Below are 27,339 nucleotides of genomic sequence, written 5' to 3' on the forward strand. Positions count from 1 at the left end.
GAAATAGACGCAAATCACGGATTTTAAAGGTGCAATGTGTAAAGATTTTGAGTATCTGTTAACAGAAATGCAATATGACATCCATAACTATGTTTTCAGTGGAGTATTAACAACTTAGTGGAATTTGAGTGGAAGTCTGACGTAGTCAGCCTAGATACTAGGCTGAGTTGTGCCAAGTGCCAACTAGCCTCTCCCTATTGAGGATCCCTATACCACTCTACAGATAAAGCGTTGTGGAATTTTTCGGTTCGCGTACCTACCCAAAGTGATAAGATAAAATAAAATTCTGCATCAAAATTTATAGACAAGACAAGTAGTTTGTTTAGGCATGGTTTGTAAGGAATTACAAACCAGCGCACATATATTCAAACGCACATAACTATAGAATCAATTCTTAATGCGCATGTGAACGCCATCAGCGTCTATCACAGGTTAGCGTTTAAAGTCTGTTTAGAGTGAACGGTGTCTTCTTAGCGGCCCCTAATTTAATAACAAACTATCATTTAGACGGAAGTGAATCAATCAAAACTAACTTTAGCTGGAAAAAACATTTTTCAAGAGCCACTATAAAACCAAACCAATCTCTGTTACCTTAAATTATATGTTTATCTCTGTAAAGCTGCTTTGAAACAATCTACATTGTTAAAAGCGCTATATAAATGAGGATGACTTGACTTGACTTACTTAATAAGCCAAAATGTTTTTATTACCTTAGAATGAGACATTTATATCTACATAACCGCGGGCGCCCCCTTCTATGAAGGTCGACATTTTGTGACGTCATGTTTCTACCGTAACTGACAGCGAACAAACAGCGTTACAGAGCGCGTTTCGTCACTACCTTGAAAGAGAAGCCGCAGAAAGCTAGAAGCTAGCCATAAACACCGTGAGTAGTGACTTTTCCCTTGTCAGTGGTGTAAAATATGTAGTTGGATTGTTTCATGTAACTTAGTTCTTCTCCCTCGCTGTGTTATGGCTTTGCTATGTGGGGATAAATGTGCTGGTTACGTTTGTGAGACAGCTGATCAGTACTCTTGTCATTGACCGTAAAACAGTAACGTTACAGGAATCAACAACCCGTCGATCGCGATCGACCAGTCGATCTTGGAAACATTTTAAGTTGATCGCGATCGACCAGTCGATCTTGGAAACATTTTAAGTCGATCGCGAAGAGTTTTCAAAATCAGAGAAAAAGAGCCTATTGTGTATTGTGTGTAGTAAATGGTGTCTAGGGGATGCGGAGGCGCGCGCGCTGTTACAATCATGTCATTTTTGCCGCATGCACCTTTGGGCTCATGCGGACGTGTCGAGTTAAAACAAGGCTTTACGCTTTAACCAGCTCAGCTACAGTAACAGCTCATATTAGTCAGCTAAACTTTAACTACCCTGTTAGAAAAAATATATAGTTGCATAGTTTCATGTGGTTCTTCTCCCTCGCTGTATTATGGGTTTGCTATGTGGGGAGAAATGTGCTGGTTACGTTTGTGAGACAATCAGCTGATTACTATTATTATATTATATATTAAGACCCTTGATCCTCACCTGACTATGACTTTGTAAACTTTATCCATGATGTGGTTTATAATGGACTGTGTGGTACAGAAACAGTGACAATGTTACACACTCTTGGCTTACTCTGGCTATTCTCTGCTGTCTCAGACGACGATATGTTTGTCCCGATTTAGCCACTGTAGCTTCTTCAAAACGGAGGGGTGAGCAGTGGGCTGAGCCCTTAGTGCAACTCGCAACTGAACCGCTAGATGTCGCTAAAAAATACACACTGCACCTTTAAGATTGTATTTTAGGTTAGGGAAACCGTAGCCTGACTTCGTCATACTCATATTCTAGTCAGAATGTGAGTTTGATACTGCTCCATAGGGCTTTGATTATGAGGCGTGCCTTAACCGAACCAGGGGGAAAAAAAATTCTGCACTCAATTGGATAGACCTACAACCAATCAGAGCAACACAGTAAGTGTTTTTTTTATGAGCTACGCAAAGTTGTCAGAACTCATGCACGTACGCTGGAAGAAGTAGTAAAATAATGAGTGTTGCTTCTTTTACTTGGTCCTCCATGAGTAAAACCAAAGCAGACGACTAAACCTGAAAATAACTTACTTTAAGATGCTTCTTCAGGTTGGAGGTGGAGTCTTTGGACGCTGAAAGGAGGTTGGTTGCTGGAAAGCAGAGGTTGAACAGCACAGTTAGGCTATATTTCGTTCTCCCTTCTCTTTCTTGAATGTGAAATGCTGTTTGAATTTCCAAGATAGAAACGCATTCTTGCCCTGTCTCTGTTGTTCCGGCTCCATCTCTACTCTAGCTCCCGCTGCTCCTCTCCATTGTGACTGATCACGCAAACCGCGCATTTTTCCGTTTTCACATTGGGGCTTGTGGGAAAAGCTGAGTGGCCTGAATTTATTGAGAGAGTGAATAAACTCGTGAAACAGAGAAGTATTGTAATGTAATCCATTGATTTCAACAATGTAACTGTATTCTATATACCAACTATTTAAATTGTAACTGTAACAGAATACAGATACTCATAATTTGTATTCTGAATACGTAACGCCGGTACATGTATTCCGTTACTCCCCAACACTGGTCAGGACTCACTGAAGCTCACTGTGTGATTGTGATGTGTGTCCTAACAGCGCTCTGCACAGACAATAGTGGAGGACAGTGAGAGGATCTTCACTGAGCTCATCCGCTCCATTAAGAGAAGCCGCTCTGAGGCGACACAGAAGATCAGAGATCAGGAAAAGACTGCAGTGAGTCGAGCTGAAGAACGACTGGAGCAAGTGGAGCAGGAGATCAATGATCTGAGGAGGAGAGACGCTGAGCTGGAGCAGCTTTCACACACACAGGATCACATCCATTTCCTGCAGGTAACAGAGATCTAGAAGAACAGGATCATAGTGAACTTGAGCAAGAGACTATATATATCTTTAGGTAGATTCTCATCTGATCAGCTTGCTTTAAAATAGACAACACTTATGAATGCATTTCATCTCTGGAAATCTCTTAGGAAACATGTTCTGAGCTCTTTCTTCTGGGATATATATATTTAGCTGCCAAGCTCCACTAGTGCAAAGAACAGTTAAAAACTTCCAGAACATATGATCTTTTTGGTAACACTTTATTTTGATAGTCCACTTTAGACATTCTACTAACTATAAGTAACTTTGAAAATACATGTAAACTAACTGTCATTAGAGTATTAGAAGACTGTATGCTTAAATGGATAGTTCACCCAAAAATGAAAATCCTGTCAGTAATTACTCACCCTCATGTTGTTCCAACCCCGTAAGACTTTCATTCATCTTCGGAACACAAATTAAGATATTTTTGATAAAATCTGAGAGCTGGATCACTCCTCCATAGGCTCCTAAGGGATCGAAACTTGCCGGCCCAGAAAAGTTATTAAAGACATCGTTAAAATAGTCCAAGTGAGTACAGTGGCTCTACCATAAGTTTATCAAGCGACGAGAAAACGTTTTGTGCACAAAAAACAAACAAAAATTACGACTTTATTCAACTATTCATTTCCTTCTATGTGGGTGATCAGGGGTTGCCCAGCAACACAGGTGACAGCACACAAACAATCACAACTATCTACAGATCCGCAACCATGACAAAAAATAGTAAATCATGAAATAATCAAACAGATCATGTCAAATAGTCAAGTCAAGTCAAATATATTTATATAGCGCTTTTCACAATACAGATTGTATCAAAGCTGCTTCACAGTATCAATCAAAACAACTTAACAATGTTTGTTTATTACTGGAAAAAAAAGACATCCAAGTTTGGTAGAGCTAATCAATGGTATGATTGGTTAATTAATTTGAATATCCCCAACTGAGCAAGCCAAAGGCAACAGTGGCAAGGAACCGAAAAACTCCATCCAGTGACCTAATGGTGTCCTAACACCCCATCAAATGACCCAATGGAGAAGGGATCATGACAAATATGACTTTCCCACGAATGAATTACTCGTGGCCACAACAAAACTAAGTGAACCAAACATGTCCCCTCCCGGTCACCGTAGTTTATAATTTATTGATTTATCATGAAGTTGTAAGGCAAACATGCAGGTCTGCTGAAGCACTATTTTTAAGATGCATAATGCATAAATTTATGAATGTATAGTCATGTTTTGTAAATGATTAGTTCAACATTGACTAAAAACTTTTAACTGAACATTATTGTAAAGTGTTAGCTGATAAGGTTATGATTATTTAAAATATTTCATATTAGATATATGTTGGTATATTACTGACCCTTAGATCTGGGAAGGGATCACTTTCATGGTTTCTGGACAAATGTTTGTTTAAAAATGTGGTTATTACCAACCCAACTATTTTGTTGTATTTTGCTGTTGCTGTCATTCATTTTTTAAATATATAATTTATATAATTATAGATAAATATATTTATAATATAACTATTTCACCTCTGTCTAGAAACAGCCCTCAATCTGACACCACTGATGCGCTTGATCTTTTACGTTTATGTTATTGGCAGATTCTTTATGATCCAAATTACTTCATAGAAAGTTCACATATAGTGTAAATGGCAAACGCTAGAATTTGTAGCTCTAATGTCATACAATGAATATGAGAAGGGCTGGATTGACGATAATTACTAAAGATCAACAAGAGCCACACAAATCTGACAGTAGTGCAGGTTATTGATGAAGTGTGGAGGTGATGAGCTTTGATTTCTGTTTTCTATAGAGTATCCAGTCTCTCTCAACTGCCCCTGAATCTACAGACGTAAATGACAATCCCTTCAGTTCTCTCTCCTCTTTTGATGGCGTGAGAGAATCTGTCCATCAGCTGAAATACAAACTGGAGGATTTCTGCAAAGAGGAGCTGAAGAAGCTCTCTGACAGAGGTAAAGTCCTGTCTGCTCTCAGAAATGGTCCTCCATCATCTCATATCATGTAGAAGATCATATTAAAAATGTCTTAGGAACAGATGCAGGGATAATTTTCTCTTGATATGATAATCACACTCCTCCTGTCTGTTGATTTCCACAGTCACTTTCACCAACGTTGTTCCCAAGACCAGAAACGACTTCCTACAATGTAAGTCACTAAGAAAACAAGCAGAAAAACTCATTGTGTGTGTTCATGTTGTTCCTGTAGAAGGTGAAAGAAAACATGACAGAAGAGTTTTAGAGTTGATCATGTAAATGATGGTTTGCACAGAATATCTGGTGAACTGTATTGAGACACTGCTGATATATTTGTGGCTGGTGAGACGAGGGCAGTAATGCTGGGTACACACCAAAAGATAATCGGGCTGATTTGGGTCCGATTTCCCCCCTTCCGACAATACTAGATATGTCCCGATTATCTTGGTTCAACAGATTATTTTATCAGATTCTCCCTTGGTGTGAGGTGTGTTAAGAGTGTCCGAACCTGCTCGGAAGAACCTCAGAGCTGCCCCGATCGCGAATCAGAAATCCTAATGTGTGGGGGGAACCCCGAGGACAAACGCGCGCTCTGGAGATTATCACGTGAAACGAAACAATATCTAATCAGAAAGCGAGATGTTGGAAGACGGAAGTATAACAAACGCAGTCATGGCGCAGCACAGAGTGAAGTTGATGTGGACAGCAGATGGAGGATCCACGACTTCACCCAAACCCTTTTCTTTTTTTCCGTGAATTTTCTGTGAAAATCATTCCAAACACTAACATCAAAATTTCACTGCACTTCACTGTGCACACACACACACACACACACACACACACACACACACACACACACACACACACACACACACACACACACACACACACAGGGGTTAATACCAATCACAGCACATGGTGAGGTGGTCACAACACACGGTGAGGAAGATAACACCACCTAAATAAGGCAGTCCTCTGCCCCCATTGCTCAAGTCCTGCCAACACACAAAAAGATGTACATTAAAATAAATAAATCACTTTTTATGGGTTGCGTATACAACTCTTAGTCAATCACAAATAAAGGAAAAATAAATGTTGCCACTAGTAAGTAAAGTAAATAACCAGTTGCTTAAAGCAAAGACAAAAGGCAACAAAAATATCAATGAAGAAAACGCAACTTTAAAAAAAATAGCAGATCAAATATAATGCAATGAGAAAATAAACCTAGTTAAGTAAAACTAAAGAAACAAAGAAAATGATTAGAATGAATGGAAGGAAAACAACAGACAATTCATATCTCCAGGAACGATCCTAAAAGTAAAAAAGGTCCACTACAAACCAGAAAACAAAAGAGTTGGAAAACAAAAACAAAAAACTCAAATTATCTTGGAAACAGAACAGCACTGCAGCCGCGATAAAACGCACCCTGACTGGAATGCAGGTTGATTGGTGGGCGGGTCTAGTGATTAACCTTTGGACTGTTGACCGGGTCATGATGTATCAAGTTGACACATAGTTTTGACCTATTGACCTGGAAATGATCCGTCATTTTGACAATTGGTTTTGATCCGGGGTATTTTTTATATAATAATAATAATAATAATAGATTTTATTTGTAACCCACCTTACATCTAGAGCAAATCTCAAGGTGAAGCATGGTACAAAATAGACGTGGTGGTTAAAAGTCAAAAGTTCTCCTAAAAAGAAATGTTCCCTTTCAAGGGAACTCGAGCTGCGTCAAGCTGTGGGAACGCCTCTGCGTGTGTGCATCATGAAGCACGTATGGAATCAGTCCAATGGAGAGACGGAACGTCATAGGCGGGTGACGTCATCGACCAGGAAACTATAAAGCACCCCCAAAACACAAGCGCGACACTTCTTTGCCTTCAGTAAGCGCTATATGTGGATCTGTCTCAAGTGTTTTTGTCTGTCACTAAGCCAGACACATGCCCAGTCAGCTCTCGAGGGGGCTGATTGTGAGCATTGCGAGCGTTTGCCTCTTAGAACGCTCCGCTCCCGCCGATCACTCTTTGAGGAGAGTGGTTCGGTTCGCGATCCCCGCGGATCGGGTCCCGCTTATGCCGAGGCTGAGCGGCGACGTCATTCCATCCATCTGCAGATCGCAGATGGATCTAACAGCGGGGCTTGAGACGGGCTCTGCCCTATCTCAGCCCTTACCTGTTAGAACCAGTGCCTCAGTCTCGGGTTCGGAAGCACGCTCTGCGGTTTCTTCCCCCCAAACTGAGGCCCCAGTACTGCAACTATCCAGTTCTGAGGATCTGGACGTTGTTAGTCTGGATGCGGGAGATGTCGATGATTCGCCATCTCGCTCTCCCGAAAGTGAGGAGCTTATGGAGGTGCTCACTCGTGCTGTTTCTAAATTAAGCATCGAGTGGCCAGCTGTTAGGCAGGAGGCTAGAGAAAAATCTAAATTAGATGAAAGATTTTTGCCTTCACTTTTACCCTCTAAGCCTCTTAGAAGTACGTCAGCTTTAGTGGGTAAGGCGTATTCGGCGGCCGGTCAAGCCTCGGCGTGCCTGCACACGATGTCCAACTTGCAGGCATACCAGGCTGACTTATTAAAGGATGTGAGTGACACTCAAGAGGTCAGCACTGACGTAGTTCGCGAACTGCGTCAGGCTGCAGATTTATCTCTGCGCGCCACCAAGGAGTCGGCCAAGCTAATGGGCCGTACTATGGCAGCCCTGGTGGCCGCAGAGAGGCATCTATGGTTAAATCTCTCTGGTATGAAAGAAAAAGACAAAGCTTTTCTTTTGGACGCTCCGCTCTCTCCTCATGGTCTTTTTGGTGATTCTGTAAATACTGTCATAGATAGATTTCAGGAAGAGAAGAAACAGTCGGCAGCGTTTGAGAAATTTATGCCTCTTAAAATTCATGTCCCCGGTACTGCTGGGCGGGAGCAGTCCAGGCCGTCAGTCAGCTCCTCACATAGGGCGCAACAGAAGCAGAGTGTCGCGTCTCGCGCTCCCCCTTCCAAACAGTGGGACCAGACGCGGCACTCTCAGCCGAAGTCTTTTGGCAAAACTGATCTGAGGACAGTTATTATGGCTAAGAAGGCTTCGGCAAAGAGGAAATGCTGAGGGTGGTCCCTGCCGTGGGAGAGAGGTGTTCACCGCATTACACGATGCCCACTCTTATTCGGTGCCCTCAGGGGCCCGTTCTGCCTACCCCGCCTTCATGCCGGGGCACAGACGGTCCCAGCGAGCGCTTTCCCGAGGGACGCTCGCCCCCTCTGAGGAGGGTCTCAGAGCAGTTAAGCCAGTCGTTCCCTGCCGGTGCGCAGCTACAGGGCGCTGTGTTTGCTGCTCAAGTTACACCAGAGGCCAGTCTCGAGAGACTGGTACCCTTAGTAGTATTTCTGGCAGAGTGGAAAAGCCTTCCAAAAATATCTCAGTGGGTTCTGCACACAGTAAAAAAGGGTTATACTATCCAATTCAGGTGTCGTCCACCAAAATTCAGAGGGGTTCTGCCCACAGTGGTGGGCCCCGAGCAGGCTCTGATAATGGAACAAGAGGTGAAAGCGCTCCTTCAAAAGGGGGCTATAGAACGGGTTCCTCCTCCCAGGTTGGAGTCAGGTTTTTACAGCCGATATTTCATCGTTCCAAAGAAGGATGGGGGGTTGCGTCCAATTTTAGATCTGCGCCTGTTGAATTGTCGGTAGGGAAGCTAAAATTCAAGATGCTCACTATCAAGCAGATCGTGTCACAAATCAGATCCGAGGACTGGTTTGTCACGATAGATCTGAAGGACGCGTACTTCCATATTTCCATCCTTCCACAACACAGGAAGTTCCTGAGGTTCGCCTTCGGGGGCGAGGCAGTACAGGGTTCTTCCATTTGGCCTAGCTTTATCTCCCCCCACTTTCACGAAATGCATGGATGCAGCTTTAGCGCCCCTGAGGTTTCAGGGCATTCGTATCCTCAATTACATCGACGATTGGTTGATTTTAGCTCAGACAGAGCAGATGGCGGTTCAGCATCGAGATGTTGTTCTCGCTCATATGAGAAAGTTGGGGTTGAGGCTGAACGCAAAGAAAAGTGTATTATCTCCTTCTCAGAAGACCATTTTTCTGGGTGTCGTTTGGGATTCGATCTCGATGCGGGCGCGACTTTCTCCGACCCGCATCGCTTCGATTCTTTCAGCTATGAAACAAGTAAAGCTAGGCCAGCTACTCACTGTAAAACAGTTTCAGACACTGTTGGGTCTGATGGCAGCAGCGTCCAACGTTATACCTTGCGGCCTGTTGTACATGAGACCAGTGCAGTGGTGGCTCCGGACCAAGGGATTCTCCCCGAGGGGAAATCCCCTCCACACGATCAAAGTCAGGCGGCGCTGCCTTCGTGCTCTGGTCATGTGGAAAGAAACCTGGTTCCTATCCAAAGGGCCTGTGTTGGGGGCTCTTTGTCGTCGCGTAACGCTAACGACGGATGCTTCCCTCACAGGGTGGGGGGCGGTCATGAGTGGTCGTCCAGCCCAAGGTCTGTGGCAGGACCATCATCTATCATGGCATATAAATTGTCTAGAGATGTTGACGGTGTTCCAAGCTTTGAAACACTTCCTAACAGACCTCAGAGGTCATCATGTGTTAGTTCAGTCAGACAACATGTCGGTGGTCTCGTATATAAATCATCAGGGGGGCCTGCGGTCGCGTCCACTTTACAAGTTGGCCCGTCAGATCCTCCTGTGGTCCCAGGGGAAGTAACGGTCTCTGAGAGCTATGTATCTTCCTGGTTATTTGAATGTGGTAGCAGACTCCCTGTCGAGGCAGGGGCCGAGGCCGGGGGAATGGAGGCTCCACCCCGAGGTGGTGGAGCTCCTTTGGTTGAGTTTCGGTCGCGCCGAGGTGGACCTATTCGCTTCCAAGGAGACAACGCACTGTCATCTGTGGTTCTCCATCAGTCAGCCAGCCCCTCTGGGGTTGGACGCTCTGGTACAGCCGTGTCCGAGGTCACGTCTGTATGCTTTTCCCCCGGTTGCTCTGCTACCAGGAGTTATGGAGAGGGTTCGCCGGGACGGGGTCAGCCTACTTCTAGTAGCCGCGTTCTGGCCGGCCCGAGTATGGTTCGCGGACCTAATATCTCTTCTGGACGGCTCTCCCTTGGAGATTCCGATCAGGAGTGATCTACTCTCTCAGGAGGGCGGTACGATATTTCACCCCCGCCCAGAGTTGTGGAAACTGTGGGCTTGGCCTCTGAGGGGGCCCAGTTCATAGAATCTGATCTCTCAACTGAGGTTGTTGAGACCATCCTTCACTCCAGAGCTCCGTCCACGAGGAAGTTATATGCCCTGAAGTGGAAACTTTTCACTTCTTGGTGTGCAGAACACCGGCAGGACCCAGTTAACGGCCCAGTGGGTGCAGTGCTGGAGTTTCTGCAGGAGCGTTTCTCTGCAGGGTTATCCCCCTCCACACTAAAGGTGTATGTGGCGGCACTAGCTGCTTTGCATGTCCCTTTCAGTGGAGTTTCTCTTGGGAGACACCCACTTATAACTCGCTTCCTTCGTGGCACTTCGAGGCTGAGGCCTGCAGTTCGTACGAGGGTGCCGACTTGGGATTTGGCCATTGTACTAGAGGGCCTTTCTTTGGCCCCCTTTGAACCAATTGAGGAAGTTTCTGAGAAATTTCTCACGTATAAAACTCTTTTTCTGCTTGCAATCTCCTCACTTAAGAGAATCGGAGATTTGCAGGCCCTGTCGGTTGCACCCTCGTGCCTGGAGTTTTCGCCTGGTATGGTTAAGGCTTTTCTATACCCTAGACCAGGTTATGTCCCTAAAGTCCCTACTAATGCTGTTAGACCTACAGTGCTGCAGGCTTTCTATCCTCCTCCTTTTGTGTCATCAGATCAGGAGAAACTTAACCTTCTCTGCCCGGTTAGGGCGTTAAACGCTTACGCCCACAGAGCTGCCCTGTGGAGGAAATCAGAACAGTTATTTGTGTGCTTTGGGCCACCCAGGAAAGGGTGTCCCGCGTCTAAACAGAGAATGAGCAAGTGGGTGGTTGAGGCCATCTCACTTGCTTATGAGTCGGCTGGTCAGCCTTCACCTTTGGCTGTACGAGCCCACTCTACTAGGAGTATGGCTGCTTCTAAAGCATTGTTGTCAGGAGAATCGCTAAGTGATGTTTGTGATGCGGCTGGGTGGTCCTCACCGCATACATTTGTTAAGTTCTATGAATTGGACTTAAGTTCCACTCCTGGGGCGCAGGTGCTCTCGTCCTCTGTGCGCTAGTTCCCACATGACGGTCATTTGCTATGGCGACGTGGGTATTGGCGTTCCCACAGCTTGACGCAGCTCGAGTTCCCTTGAAAGGGAACGTCTCGGTTACGTATGTAACCCTAGTTCCCTGATAGGGAACGAGACGCTGCGTCGTTTTGCCATACTCCCAGCATGCCCGTTAGCGCTTCCTTCAGGCCTATCAGAAGCTGTCACGCTTGTGTTTTGGGGGTGCTTTATAGTTTCCTGGTCGATGACATCACCCGCCTATGACGTTCCGTCTCTCCATTGGACTGATTCCATAGGTGCTTCGTGACGCACACACGCAGAGGGGTTCCCACAGCTTGACGCAGCGTCTCGTTCCCTATCAGGGAACTAGGGTTACATACGTAACGAGACGTTTTTAGTCCTTTTTTAAAAGTCTCGATAGTTTGAGGTGCCCTCAGACGGTCAGGGAGGACATTCCAGATCCGAGGAGCGGCAGAACAGAAAGCCCGATCACCCATGGTGCTGAGCTTTGTCTTGGGGAGAAGGATGGGGGAGATAGGGGGAGGGGGGGATGGCATTTCCATAGATGCACTGGTGGGTAAGAAGGGAGATCTTATATTCAATCCTGGCGGAAACAGGAAGCCAGTGAAGTGAATGGAGAATGGGTGTGATGTGGTCGTATTTTCGCACTCTCATCAGGATCCTTGCAGCACTATTTTGAACATACTGCAGTCTCTGCGTGCTTTTGTTAGGGATCCCGATTAGAAGTTCATTACAGTAATCCAGTCTGCAGGAGACAAAGGCGTGGGCAAGTTTTTCAGCATCTGCTAAGATGAGTGTAGAATGTAGTTTTGCAATATTTCTGAGATGGTAAAAGGAAATCTTGCAGACATTTTTGATATGGGTTTCGAATGTGAGTTGTGGGTCCAATCTTACACCAAGATTGGGGACAGTTGTGGAGAGAGGAATGTCATGACCAGAGATAGTTATGCCAGTTTTGGAGGAAGACTTGGTTTGATGTGGGGTACCAACAAGAATTGCCTCTGTTTTGGAGCTGTTTAACTGGAGGAAGTTGTGTTTCATCCACACCTTTATCTCCTCCAAACAGGCGGTGAATGTTGCAGACGGAAGTGATGTTGGTGAAATTGCAGTGGTGTTTGTTTCCGATTTCAAGTACAGTTGTGTATCATCCGCATAGCAGTCAAATGAGACTCCATAGCGGCTAATGACATGGCCGAGAGGGATGATGTAAGTGATGAAGACGATAGAGCCAAGAACTGACCCCTGGGGGACCCCGCAGGTGGCTGTGTGTTGCCGGGACCTTGCACTTCCGAGTGAAATGTACTCTGTTCTGTTACTGAGGTAAGATTTAAACCAGTTAAGAGCAGTGTCAGTGATTCCAGTGGTTTGGTGTGGACGATTTAGGAGTATGCCATGGTCCACTGTGTCGAAAGCAGCAGACAGATTGAGTAGTATGAGGAGGGATGGTGAACCAGCATCAGCTGTCATTCGTAGGTTGTTTGTGACTCTAACCAGGGCTGTTTCCGTGCTGTGGGCATGGCGGAAACCAGACATGAATTTTTCGAAAAGATTGTTGTGTTTGAGATTTTCCTGTAGGTGGGCGGCTACAGCCTTTTCCAGTACTTTGGAGAGGAATGGGAGATTGGAAATGGGCCTGTAGTTTGCAAATACAACTGGATCAAGGGTGTTTTTTTTGAGAAGTGGTCTGATCATGGCAGTTTTTAGGGCAGATGGAACTTTGCCGGACTGGAGGGAGTCGATTATCACAGTGGTGATCAGAGGGCTTAGGACAGATATATTCACTTTCACTAGAGATGTAGGAAAAGGGTTGAGCGCACAGGTGGTAGGTTTCATCCTTTTGATTATCTTCTCAACCTTTTGCTGTGTGATTTCTGGGAAGCAGTGTAGGGGGTCGGAGATTGCAAGCTGTGAGTGAAAAGTCAGGGTGGATAGTGGTGAGGGATCCAGGACAGGTAGAATGAATTGAGTCTATTTTTGTTTTGAAAAAGTCCAGAAAATGATTACAGTACTCTTCTGTATTTTCTATAAGTGAGGGGGTTTGTGGTTTGAGTAGATCATTTATGGTGGAGAATAGCTGTTTGGAATTTCCGGGACTATTGTGACCGTGCCTTTGTAAGTGACTTTTGAGTAGACCTTTTGGTGTTCCCGAAAAGCGAACTTGTGCACAGAGAGACCTGTGATTTTGTATCTCCTCTCAATGGCACGGCCGGCCGCCTTCATTTTGCGCAACTCATCATTGTACCAGGGGGCTGATCGGGCGAAAGTGACCGTTCTGGTTTTGATCGGGGCATGGAGATCCATAATGCTTCTGAGGGTGTTATTGTAATTGTCCACTGAGTCCATGGATTGTGAACAGTTTACAGAAAGGAGATGTTGAAGGTCGGATGCCATAGTCTCTAGGTTGATGTTTTTCAGGTTTCCGAAGCAGATTTTGGCGACTTATGGTCGGAAACTCACAGATCATACACCAAAAGATTGCTGAGATAAACAGAGTTTGTAATGACTAGGTCGAGAGTATGGCCCCTGGTATGAGTGGGGGCATCGACAAGTTGTGTCAGATTAAAACAGTCGAGTAATTGGAGGAATTCTGCTGCGAAACGGCAGGTGGAGGAGTTAACATGGATATTCATATCTCCTAGTACGATGATATTGGCAGACATTGTACAGAAGGTTGAAAGAAGATTGGATATCTCTGGGATGAAAGGTGAGTTTGGTTTGGGTGGCAGGTAGATAAGAAGTATCTTCGTGGAGAGTGCTTACATTTAACCCTCTGGGGTCGAGAAATGCGCCGGTGCGTTTTGCTAGATTTTTTTCACATAGCAGGAAAATAGACTTAAAATACTCTGTCATTTTTGGTCATTCAGACTTAAGAAATATAAAAAATAAACTGTTGATGTCTATTTTTTTATGTGTCCACTTATAATCAAAATAAAACATTGTGCTTTTGTAAAATAAAGAAAATAAACAGGGTGCGCTTTCTGTCTCTCCATCTCCGTTAACCTTTTTTCTGGAGCACGTCTCTAAACTTAAACAAAACTCAGCGAATACTATTCACCCAAGCATGAGTAATATATCTTTATAATCATTTAAGTTTTTACTTTTAAAATATCTAATTCAAAGCTAAAATAAATATATTCTGTTTATGTAATCTACAAAAAAAGAGAGAGGTGTCAGCCGATCTCATTATCGTTCTCTCAGCTCATTATTCTGCTAATGTGACAAGCGCACGGAGAGCGCAATGATCACAAACGGAAATGATCTAAGGCAATCCATTCAAACATGCCAACGCCCACCAGCTGGTTTATAAAACACATCATGTTTAATAAAAACTTGTACTTTACCTCGTCTTGCTACCTGTGAGGAATAATACTATCTAATAACCCTGGAAAATGTACCAGAAGTGCTGGTAGTTTCATTTCGAGGAACAACGGATCCAGCTGATGTAGTAAGTCATTTATTCTTAAGTGCTTTGTTCTAATCGCGATATTGAATAGTGTCTGTACACCGCACACATCTCTCTCATTCATTACGCTCACACATCTCTCTCATCACTCCCAGCTGTCTCCACTCTCTACTCGTTAGCATGTCATCCTTTCCACACCTGTTCTCTCTTTCCCTAATTATCTCTGCTTCTTTTACCCCTGCTTTCCCCTGTCTCTTTGCCAGATTATTTCGTGAGTAATGCGTATGAGGTTTCTGTGCACTTACCTATCGTTCCTGTCTTGTCCTGTCCTGTCCAGTGCTCTGCGGAGTTTGTTCAGCCACACTGTGTTTACGACTAAGCTGTGCTTGTTACAGAGTTCCTGCCCAGTACCCGTCCTCAATTGTCTGGTGATACCTGACCTTCTGTGAGTACCTGGGTTGGCTGGCACCGCTTCGGTGTTGTCTACCACCGAGATCGTTCTGCTGTCTGTAAGGGGGACCCATATTACTTTCTGTCATCCCTGCTCCGTTGGAGGACTCTCAGTTACACTTAAAATTGAACTTTCACTTCTTAATCCTCTGGACAGCATTTTCTGTTTTATTAAAGACTGTACTGCTGCATTTCGCCTTCTCACCACATCACAGAATAATCTGGCAAACAATGGACCCAGCGAGCAGCATTCACTTTCAGTCGGCCGTCGAACTTCAGGGTGCGATGCTGGGCCGGCATGAAGAGGAGCTTACTGCCGCGAGACAAGCAGTCAAGTCCCTATCCGCCCAGGTATCAAGTCTCTCCACTCAACTTCACCACCTGCATCATGGAGCACCCGCTTCTCAAGATCTCCGCGAAACACCGGAACCGCGGGTCAACAACCCCCCATGCTTTTCAGGTGAGCCCACTCAATGTCGCGCCTTCTTGACTCAGTGCGAGGTTGTCTTCTCTCTCCAGCCTTCGACTTATGCTTCGGATCGAGCCAGGGTCGCCTTCGTCATATAAATCCTAGCTGGACAAGCCCGTGAATGGGGAGCAGCCAACTGGGAGGCTGAGGCGGACTGTGTGTTTAACTTTTCCCAGTTCAAGGCCGAGATGATCCGTGTCTTCGACCACTCTGCTTATGGGGAAGAGGCTTCTCGTTTACTCTCCTCTCTTCGCCACGGTAGACGCTCTGCTGCGGATTTCTCTATCTAGTTTCGCACTCTAACTACAACTAGTGGCTGGAATGAGCCGGCCTTAGTGGCTCGCTTCCAGGAGGGGCTTAATTTCGAGCTTAAGGATGAGATCTTCGCTCGAGGGGTGCCGACTCGTCTTGACTCCCTAATCGACCTGGCTATCCGTATTGAGAAGCGCTTCGACCTTCGCCGCCGGGCACGCAGTCTTGAGTCTTCTCTGCTCTCTTCTCCACCTGCTGCTTTTTCTTCGCCTCCTACTGGTCCGGAGCCTGAGGCGATGCAGCTCGGAGGATTATGTATCTCCACAAGGGAACGGGAGTGGAGAGTAACCAACCGCCTTTGTATGTACTGTGCTTCACCCAGTCACTTTGTCAAGACGTGCCCGGTAAAAGCCAGGGCTCGCCAGTAAACGGAGGGCTACTGGCGAGCGCTTCTACCAGGGACTCTCCAGCGAGGTCATGTACCACTCTGCCTATTTCTCTCCCCTGGCCGGGCTTCTCTGTCACCAGTTCAGCCCTTATAGATTCCGGGGCGGAGGGGAATTTCGTTGACGAGGCATGGGCTCAAGAGCAAGGTATTCCCCTCATAGACTTTAGAGACTCCATCCCCCTTTTTGCCCAAGATGGTAGTTCCCTTCCTAAGATTCAGAAGAAGACCGCCCCTCTCTCCCTTACTGTCTCGGGGAACCACAGAGAGACTATTTTTTTTTTTTTTTTCGCCCTATTGTCCCATGGTTTTAGGACACCCCTGGTTGGTTCAACATAATCCTCAAATCAATTGGGCTAACAATTCTGTTTTGTCTTGGAAATTGTCTTGTCATGTCGAGTGTTTCACCTCTGCAATTCCTCTTGTTTCCTCTGTCTCTGTTTCTCAGGAAGAACCAGGTGATTTGTCAGGAGTGCCGGAGGAGTATCACGACCTGCGCGGGGTGTTCAGTCGCTCCCGAGCCACTTCTCTTCCTCCTCATCGACCATACGATTGTACCATCGACCTCCTCCCGGGTACAATGCCTCCACGGGGTAGACTTTATTCTTTGTCAGCCCCCGAACGCAAAGCACTCGAGAACTACCTTTCCGAGTCTCTAAATTGCGGGTACCATTGTACCGTCTTTGTCACCGGCCGGCGCGGGTTTCTTTTTTGTTAAAAAGAAGGATGGATCTTTGCGTCCCTGCATTGACTACAGAGGGCTGAACGAGATCACTGTCAAGAATCGTTATCCCTTGCCACTGATGTCGTCAGTTTTTGAACTACTGCAGGTAGCAAAGTTTTTTACTAATCTCGACCTTCGTAACGCATACCATCTCGTGCGCATTAAGGACGGCGACGAATGGAAGACCCCCTTTAACACGCCCCTCGGTCACTTTGAATACCGGGTTCTACCGTTCGGTCTGGTCAATGCTCCCGCCGTGTTTCAAGCCCTCGTCAATGATGTCCTTCGGGACATGCTAAATATTTTTGTCTTTGTTTTTATCTCGACGAAATTCAGATTTTTTCACCATCTCTCGAAGTGCACGTCCAACACGTTCGTCGGGTCCTCAAGCGCTTGCTGGAGAATCGACTCTTTGTTAATGCCGAGAAGTGCTCTTTTCACGCCCCCTCTGTTACGTTTCTCGGTTCGGTCATTTCTGCGGAGAGGATCTATAATAATCCTACTAAGGTTCAAGCTGTTATCGATTGGCCCGTTCCTGACTCTCGTGTCGCGCTTCAACGGTTTCTCGGTTTCGGTAATTTTTATCGCCATTTATTCGTAACTTTAGTCAGGTGGCCGCTCCTATCACAGCCTTGACTTCAGTTAAGTCTAAGTTCGTGTGGTCAGTTTCTGCTCAGCGCGCTTTCGATTTTCTTAAATCCCTTTTCACGTCCGCCCCTATTCTGCTCACTCCCGACGTCGCGAGGCAATTTATCGTCGAGGTCGACGCTTCTTAGGTGGGGGTCAGGGCTGTTCTTTCCCAGCGCTCGTCAGTAGATGAGAAGGTACATCCCTGTGCCTTCTTTTCTCATCGCCTCTCGCCCGCGGAACGCAACTACGACGTCGGGAACCGTGAATTACTCGCCATACGCTTGGCATTGGGAGAATGGCGTCAGTGATTAGAGGGAGCTCCGGTTCCTTTTGTTGTTTGGACGGACCACAGAAACCTCGAGTATATTCGTTCTGCCAAGAGGTTAAACGCTCGTCAAGCTCGCTGGGCTTTGTTTTTCACGCGTTTCGATTTCACCATCTCTTATTGTCCCGGGTCGAAGAACGTAAAGCCTGACGCGCTTTCCCGCCTCTTCGACTCCTCGACTTCCACCACTGCACAGGAGGAGATTTTTCCCTCCGACTGTGTAGTGGGCGCGTCTGTCTGAGGGCGCGCTTTACCAACTTCTTGACTCCCCACTCGCACCACCGTTCCGCGCGGCTGTCCAGAGTGTCTTCTGTTTGTTCCTGTCTCTGCACGCTTCGCTACTCTCCAGTGGGGCCACTCCTCTAAATTATCAGCCCATCCCGCCGTCTGGGGCACACTCGCTTCCATCCGTCAACGTTTTTGGTGGCCAAGGTTGGAACGTGACGCACGTCGTTTTATCGCCTCCTGTCCTGTTTGTGCCCAGACCAAAGCCGGTAATTCGCCCCCAGCCGGTTTGCTTCGCCCCTTACCGGTCCCTACTCTGTCTCCCCCTTCTGGACACATACATGTACACTCGCTGATTTCCACACCATTCATTACGCTCACACATCTCTCTCATCACTCCCAGCTGTCTCCACTCTCTACTCGTTAGCATGTCATCCTTTCCACACCTGTTCTCTCTTTCTCTAATTATCTCTGCTTCTTTTACCCCTGCTTTTCCCTGTCTCTTTGCTAGATTCTTTCGTGAGTAATGCATATGAGGTTTCTGTGCACTTACTTATCGTTCTTGTCTTGTCCTGTCCTGTCCAGTGCTCTGTGGAGTTTGTTCAGCCTCACTGTGTTTGCGACTAAGCTGTGCTTGTTACAGAGTTCCTGCCCAGTACCCATCCTCAATTGTCTGGTGATACCTGACCTTCTGTGAGTACCTGGGTTGGCTGGCAGTGCTTTAGTGTTGTCTACCACCGAGATCGTTCTGCTGTTTGTACGGGGGACCCATACAAAACAAACAAAAGGTGTCTTATTAAATTTAAATCAATGTATTGTTTTGTCTAAATGATGAGGTAATTGATTTTCAGATCATTTTGAAGCAAAAACTATAGGCAACAACGTCCATTAGTCAAAAGTCTTGTGGACACATATTTAGTATGTGTTTTGTGGCCTTATTTCAGACACTTTAAGTTTTAGTTTTTTCAATAACCATGCATAAACAATATTCTCTCAAAAATGCAAACATGTTCATACATTTTGCTCACATATTATGGTAGCCCTGTTTGTGCTAAATAGATTGTAATTACACCTTTGCTATTAATATGTTTATAAGCAACTGAAAAAAGCACAAATGTCAGGGCATGTCAAAACATCTAATGGACCCCAAAAACACCCTGGACCCCAGAGGGTTAAATGCAAGGCATTCAAACAAAGACAGCTCAGGCAGGGTTATAGGGGACAAGATCAGATCGCTTTGGTGGATGACAGCCAGACCACCACCACGCCCTGTGCAGCGGGCTTTCTGTAAGTAGCAGTAGCCAGGAGGACAGGTCTCATTTAAAAAATAATTAACATCTGGTTGATGCCAGGTTTCTGTTATGCATATCATATCCAAACACTTTTCCAGTATATGGTCATGTATGAGGCAAGATATGTTTGTGATGGATTGTGCAAAGATTGTGAAAAGTTCAATCTTGATATTTGATGCAGTAGTGAGTCTCTGTATTGGCCGAAGGAGACTGAGATCCACTCCACGTTTTCCAAACCGATCAGTGCGTTGTGTCGTCATGGAAACTACAGCGTTACTAGTCCTAGGAGTGGCAGCGCCCTGATGAGGTGTTCGAGATGCGACGGTGCACCAGACAAGAGGGATGAGATGTTGTGATTAGACTGGGAGAAAACAAACTTTCAACGGCAACTTCTGTGAATATAACGGGGCCGGCGAAGGAGTCCAAGTTGTTTAATGACTGATATGCACGATGGAGTGGTATAGTTGTTGAATTCTTCAGTTGGATGGCGGAATAGTTCAGCATTATACCGATCGTGGAGAGTGGTCTGTTAGCCGTTTGCCATGACTGTAATGCACAGAGGAAAGCCATCAGACACAGTAAGCAGATAACTGTGACTTTGGGTGGAGACCTCGCGATCATCGACAGTGGGTAAAAGCCTCACGGTAACAGGCGTAATGGACAGATACGGGAATTCCCGAGCGGTGGAAAACTGGTTATATAAAGTTGACCGTTGGTTTTGCCCTGTTGACCTGGAAATGATATGTCATTTAGATAGCTGGTTTAGATCCAGGGTATGATATATCAAGTTGACATTTGGTTTAGACCTGTTGACCAGGAAATGATACGTCATTTTGTCAGTTGTTTTGATCCAGGGTATGACATATCAAGTTGACACTTAGTTTTTAACTGTTGACCAGGATGTGACATCATTTTGACAGTTGGTTTTGATCCGGGGGTATTATATGTTATATTTTTGTGTGAGGATGTGTGTCAAGGGTTATATAGGATGTGTGTCACACGACCCCTTCCTCCCACCCTCCCCATTCCTGAGCAGTGTGTATAAATGGGGGGAGTGTGTTCTGCAAAAGCCAGAAAAAGAAATATGAGCTACATGAGCATGGACGGTTTATCCTCCCCTAAATCCCCGGATGTGGGGCTGAGCAGAAGGATGATGGAAAGTCTGACTATGGCCCCGAGAAAGGCTTTTGGTCACATCCGTTTGACAAATTTTCTCCATGAAATTTCGGAATGGACTAAAGGTGAATATATACTGAGTGGTAACCGCGTATTCGGGTACAAATTCCATAAACCAACTCGAGTTGTTACGCTCTACACCGTTGACGGCGCAGACTAGTTTCAGGCAGGGGCAGATGCGTGTGTTGTTTTTCCTGAAAAAGACTGGTCTCTTTTTTACAAATTTGTCTGGAAAGATCTGAATGACGACGGTCAAGAGCCTTTGTACGTTGCGGAGTGGGACGGAGCAACCCCGGATGTCCGGTACTGTGTGGTAGGTGACCATACTAAAAAGAGGCCTAATGAATCTGTCTACATTTTCAGCTGTAAAGACAAGACAAAGCTGAACAACACCCGGTCAGGGGTCATCCTGCCTAATGAGCATCACGATCTGTACGAAATGCAATTTTTGTTCAAGTGGTGTGATCTGGATCTGCTGGCTAGTGTTTTTCCAACCGTAGACAAAATGTTCAAATGGTGTACCATGCATTACGGATACAGCAAAATTAAAGTGCATCTGTTCCACCCTGAGAGATGTGTGCATAGCAGTACATATGCTCTGCCGTCCCCACCCATTCACTACAATCATCAGAAAGCTTGTCTGTCAGCTCCTCCCAAACCTCCTCCCCAGCGTCGGTTATAAACCATGGCTGAAGACAGTTGTACAGAACCCGATCATGTGTGCAGCTGCGGGATCTCTTTCGGAAGCATTCTCGACCCTCCTGATGACAACGCAAGTGACCATATTCTGACTGACGACGTTGGACCACTGGACCCTCACAAAGACTGGGAAGCGGAAAAATTGTGCACAGACTACGCAACTTTCAACCTGATTCAGCCCTATAATCTGTATAACGAACCTGTTGCTAAAACCAGTTTCGACGATACAGACTACAAGCCTTACATGACTATCGTGTCTGATGAGCGTGACGAACCCGTTGCTAAACCCAGTTTCGACGATACAGACGGATGTTTCAGCGACGTTGGATTCAAGATTATAAAAGCCGCTACCGTGGTGTTTCTGGAGCATCTCATTGGTGAGAAACTGAAGGAGGACTGTGAAGGTTGTGCGATTAGTCATTCAAGCCAGCTGCAACATTCCTGCCTGTTTGACCCCCCTAACTACTTCTTCGACACGCACTATGATGAACTGGCAGGCAAGCAGTTGAAACCCAATTTTCATTACATCATCGCTATTGTTCTAAACCAGTGTGGGTTAAAATCTCAAGCCCCCCCCCCCCCCCCCCCCCGTATTCAAGGAACAGTCGGGTGTATTCTGCACGAATTAAAAGACGAACCATTCATCGTAGCTAAGCTAGAAGAAATCAGGGGGAGACTTTTGGGCAAACCCTGTAAGGAAATCGTCTACGACGTTGTTGATCTCTGGGAAGGCCTCTCAATCATGAATGGCTAGTGATCAAGCTACCTCCGACATGGGTGTCGTGGGGAGTCTAATGTACTTTATGAAATCCATGTTTAAAGATCATTACAGAGACCGGATGACCCCTCTTATGAACAAGATTATTGATGACGCATCCCAATTCCCGCCCGAAATTCCATGTGATGACGATACTACACGTGAGGTAAATCTCAAGAAAATGATGAAACATATAAGAGGACTGGGTAATAATTCATGGTACATTTTGACCGACATGTGTTAATGGCGACGAGCCAGCATGTGATATGATAAAAGAGGTTCTCGATATGATGTACGAATCACAGCGTGAAATTGGTATCAGCGATATGTTGTGCATGTTCACGTATGTAGCCGATGTATGTACGGCATTGGTCAAGAGGTCAAAACGATTAGACACTGATGATGAGGAGGAGATGGTCGAACGTCGTCAATTGGTTAACAACGTCAACGAAATTTTTGGAATGTTTACTGATTATATCCTAGACAGAAACATGATGGTGTGCTGCGACTTTATATTCTGGCTAGATTATCCATAATGTTATACGAACCAATTTACTTAGAGTGTGTTGTATTATATCCGTTTTTACTTGGACTATAACGTCATTATATTCATTATTTTTTTAATAAAAGATTTAATCAAACCACTTGTACTTGTTATTCTTTCGCAGCGTTTGAAACGGTATCATGTCGGAGCCCATGAAAAAGGCTTATTATACACCGTCCAACCCCAGGTCCTTTAAGGGGTAAAAAACGATTAAAAGGCGCCGTCTTAAAAGATAGCGGAGTCCGTCTAAGCGATAAACAGGTTTCAGAATGGCTGGCTGGTGAGGATGCTTACACATTACACAAAACAGCTCCGATAAAATACCAACGAAATAGGGTGGTTGTATACGAAATAGATACGCAGTTCCATGCCGAATGTTGTCGACATGAGCGCCTATGCCAAGGATAATGACGGTAATAAATATCTTCTGACGTGCACAGATGTTTTCAGCAAATACGCGTTTGTGCGCGTGCTGAAAAATAAGAGTGGGGTTGAGGTTACTAAAGCGTTCGAGTCTATACTCGAAGAGGGCCGTGTTGCCGCAGAAATGGCAGACGGATCAGGGGAAGGAATTTTTTAACAAACATTTTCAAAATGTAATGAAAAAGTACAATATTAATCATTTCGCTACCGCTACCGATTTGAAAGCCAGCGTCGTCGAACGATTTAATAGAACGTTAAAAAGCAGTATGTGGAGATTTTTAACGGCTGCAAATTCCCAACGATACATAGAGTTGGTCCCCAACCAGAATAATACTTTTACCGCCGCCGTTCCGCCGCGGCCGTAAAATTTGGGGTGTATTTGCTGCCTTTTAATGCTAAGAGGCGCTACAAGCGCTTCAATCACAGACTTTGAAAAGTGTCCGTTTATTCTCTCTATTGCGTAATCTGCCGCCGCAATGCGGCTCGTTCAGAGTGATTGAAAGCTGGTAGCACATGATTTTAAGTGAAACGTACAGTAGGTGGACAACCAGAATGCCCATTACCGCCATGGCAACTGCCGCAGCAAATCCACCGCGGCAAAAATAAACCAGTCGCATTTCAAAGTCGTTCGCGAAATGACCACCAGGTGGCGCAAAGGTACATTTAGCGAAAGCAAAACGTAATTATGTAAAAGTAGCCTACATTTTAAATAGAATATAGCAAACTTTTAGAGCAGAACATTTTATGAATCAAAAGTTAAAATAGGCCTATCTCGCGGTCAGTGAAAATAAATTGGGTGCAATCAATGACGCTAAACTATTGCGGAATGAAAAGATTGAAGAGCGCTTCTCTCTCGCGCGTGCACACAGACTGCTGAACAACCAAACTTCTGGGCATTTCTCAGTGAGAAAAGTTGTGGTCGAGTGGTAGAACTTAGATTTCAATCATTTGGATGACACTGTTTCAAATCCTGAATAAACATGGTATTTATAAAATTACCATGCATTTCCATTTTACACTAAGGAACAAATCTCATCCAACCGATTGACTGAATTTACGTCTTCAAAAGCAGTTCTGTTAAAAAAATAGAAAATAAAACTTCATGGGGTTCCATGCAGAAAGAATTTTAAAAAACATAAGCAAGGTGCGATTTGCCGGTGGGAGATTTCCCCCCTCCACAGTAATCAATGCTATAATTAGCCTGAATAGACCATGTAAAATATATATATATATATTTTAAATATGCAACACGCACGTTTAAACAACAAACAATAAAATCTAAACCAGCGCTTCTGCTCCTCTATTGAGAGATAACATGCAGCGCGTTTCAGTTACGATCCTTGTTCCAGTGGCCTTAATACATTCATTCGTGGGTTTTTAAAATGTCACAAAGTGTTTTGAGGTGGTTTTGAACTAAATATTTAAGTTTATAAGTATTTTGACACACCAAGCCGAGTGCGTATTCTAAAATCGGGTTTTATTCTGGCATTGAATTAGAGTTCGACAAATGCGGCGGCGCGTTCACTTGAATTTATTTTTCTCATAACAGCTAAAATAAAATCATCTTTTAAAATTGTAAAAGGTCTACTATTTTCATGTAAAGTAGGCCTACACTCACAATAGGCTAACGACAAAATGTTTTCTCGATCATGTGAGCGAACACACACTGGAGAAACAAACGTTTGGGCATTTCTCAGTGAGTTAGACATGGCCGAGTGGTAGAACTTACGGTTCGAACATTGAGATGACACAGGTTCAAGCCCGATCAAACATGGACTACTGTAGTCAAATTTTATATTTAGGCTATTAATGCAGAGAGATTTGTCTAGTTCTAAAACTCTGTTACACCATTTAGTTTTTTGCTTATATTTATAAAATAAAATTACCATGCATTTCCATTTTACACTAAGGAACAAATAGTAGCCTATCCGACTTTACATCTCTATAATAATACCAATTGTAATTTCAAAAGCAGTTCTGTAAAAATAAAAAATAAAAATAATAATAGCCTAATAATAAATATATATATAAATATATATATATATATATATATATATATAGCCTTTGATTTTTAAGGTTTTAAGTGAAGTGCGATTTGCCAGGGGGGACAGGGATTTCCTTCTGGTCTAAACATCCCTGCTTCTGCTGAATTATTTTAATCCCCACACCCTCCCTCCACAGTAATCAATGCCATAACCATATAAAATAAAGATAGCCTATGCAACAGGCACGTTTAAACGACAAACAATAAAACCAGAACCAGCGTTTCAGTTGTTCATTAGTTCCAGTGGCCTTAATGCATGCACGGCTTTTCAAAATGTCACAAAGCGTTTTGAGATTATTTTGAATGAAATATTGAAGTTTATAATTAAGTGTTTTGGCACACCACGCCAGGTGGCCCTATGCATGTTTCTAAAATCGGGTTTTATTCTGGCATGTTGAATTAGTGTTTGACAAAGGCGGCGCCGCGTTCATTTGGATTTATTTTTCTCGTAACAACAAATTTATTGGCTACTCCGTGATTTTTTGATCATACAGATAAGAGTAGAGTAGCCTACATTGTTCAAAACTTTTAACTTTTATTCATATTAGGCTAACGACAAAAGTTTATCTGTCGCCTCTGTCTCCGGGAACTGCGCGTCACAAATATGAACCGAAAGCCACTTGCCTCAGCTCAGTCACAATAAGAAAATCGCCTATGTCTAAAGCCTTTAACCCTCTGCTCTGGGGTCTGAGGGGTTTTCTGGGTCCTGGAAGTGTTCTGACATGCTCTGACATTTGTGCTTTTTTCAGTTATTTATAAACATGTTAATGGCAAAGGTGTAAATTCACTCTATATAGCACAAACGGGGCTACTGTAATATGTGAGCAACATGTATGTACATGTTTGTATTTTTGAGAGAATATTGTTTATGCGTGGTTATTGAAAAAACTAAAACTTAAAGTGTCTGAAATAAGGCCACAAAACACATACTAAATATGTGTCCACAAGACTTTTGACTAATGGATGTTGTTGCCTAGAGTTTTTGCTTCAAAATGATCTGAAAATCATCCTGCCTAATCATTTACACAAAACAATACATTGATTTAAATTTTATAAGACACCTTTTGTTTGGAAAGGCAATATGCGTGGAGGCGTGTTCACACCTGAGAAGACAAAGGCCGGATAATGTGCCACATACATAATGAGCTGCATATTAATTAGCCTTTCACACAGGTGTGTCACTGGGTCCCAAAGAATGCAAGGACAAAAGAAATTATCTATATATACATATTTTGCAATAAGAAATTGTAACCAATTACAAATAGGTTACAATTACAACAACAATTACAATTTTAACAATATCTCAAGTGTATTCTTTCTTTGTAAAAAGTATATATTTTATCATACATATTAAAAAAGGTAAGGATTCATTAGTTTGAATATTGGAACAAACACTATAATAACATCTTAGTTGATAATTCAATATACCTACTTTATGTATGACAAAACATCATACTATAGTATATATTTAACATGAGCAGAAATTGGTGAACAAAAGCTTACATATTTAATGTGACAGTAGTCTTTTTTTTACAGTCAAAACTTTATAATCTATCCAAAACTAATCACAAAATCTTGTCTAAACATTAATATTTAGTCTGTAACATATTGTGTATGATATATTAGCATATACATGTTAATTTGCAGTTTGTTTATTGTGAGTATCCACAAAAAATAGACACTTATCAGGATCTAATGATGTACAACACTTAATATGTAAGATCAAAATCAACTGAGTATTTTGAGTTTCTTTTGCACTGATAAGAAAAAAAGCGAGATCCCCGCGCGATAGTCGACCTCAGAGGGTTAACGACAAAGATGGGTATTTCACCCTACATATCGCCCCGGATGGTGAAAATATTAAAACAAACATATCGAGGAAATTATACATACGCGGTGGGTACTACGCAAACATTAGGGCGATCATCCATGCTATAAATCAACTTATCGTGCCTGACTCTGTATTGAATCACGATTAATTAAAAAACAAAGTGTTTCTGGCTGCGAAACCCAATGTTTCACTAAGCTTCCAAGGGAGACTCGCCACTATTTTAGGAATGATGACGGGTGATGCTCTCGGACGATTAAACTACCATAAAGAAATGGATTTTACCGTGAACGTCATCACGTACGCTCCTCTTCAATCCGACATCGACGCCGGGTTCTGCACATTGTACGTTTACATTGTACGTTATCCAATATCAAGTGTTCGACGATTCTCACGTACCCCTTTTGAGATGCGTACATATATCGGGTAAAAGCAACGACGCAGTCATTGCTAGATACGACAAGCCGCATTACGCAT

The 27,339-nt window shown here is 44.1% G+C and overlaps 2 protein-coding genes across 2 annotated transcripts in view; both read left to right on the forward strand.

Moving 5' to 3' along the window:
• Positions 1 to 27,339, forward strand: part of LOC143718316 (tripartite motif-containing protein 16-like) — a 145,666-nt gene that overhangs the window by 108,464 nt on the left and 9,863 nt on the right. The gene's annotated exons all lie outside the window — the stretch shown is intronic.
• The window catches only part of LOC143718317 (tripartite motif-containing protein 16-like), a 58,987-nt gene that overhangs the window by 19,604 nt on the left and 12,044 nt on the right, over positions 1 to 27,339 (forward strand). The window contains exons 3-5 of the mRNA XM_077209374.1: positions 2,651 to 2,884; positions 4,735 to 4,894; positions 5,040 to 5,087. Of these exons, the coding sequence (XP_077065489.1) occupies positions 2,651 to 2,884; positions 4,735 to 4,894; positions 5,040 to 5,087 (442 nt within the window). The remainder of the gene's footprint in view (positions 1 to 2,650; positions 2,885 to 4,734; positions 4,895 to 5,039; positions 5,088 to 27,339) is intronic.

This window comes from Siphateles boraxobius, unplaced genomic scaffold (genome assembly GCF_051911475.1).
Source record: "Siphateles boraxobius isolate OS27281-9 unplaced genomic scaffold, OSU_SipBor_1 61, whole genome shotgun sequence".
Taxonomy (NCBI): Eukaryota; Metazoa; Chordata; class Actinopteri; order Cypriniformes; family Leuciscidae; genus Siphateles; species Siphateles boraxobius.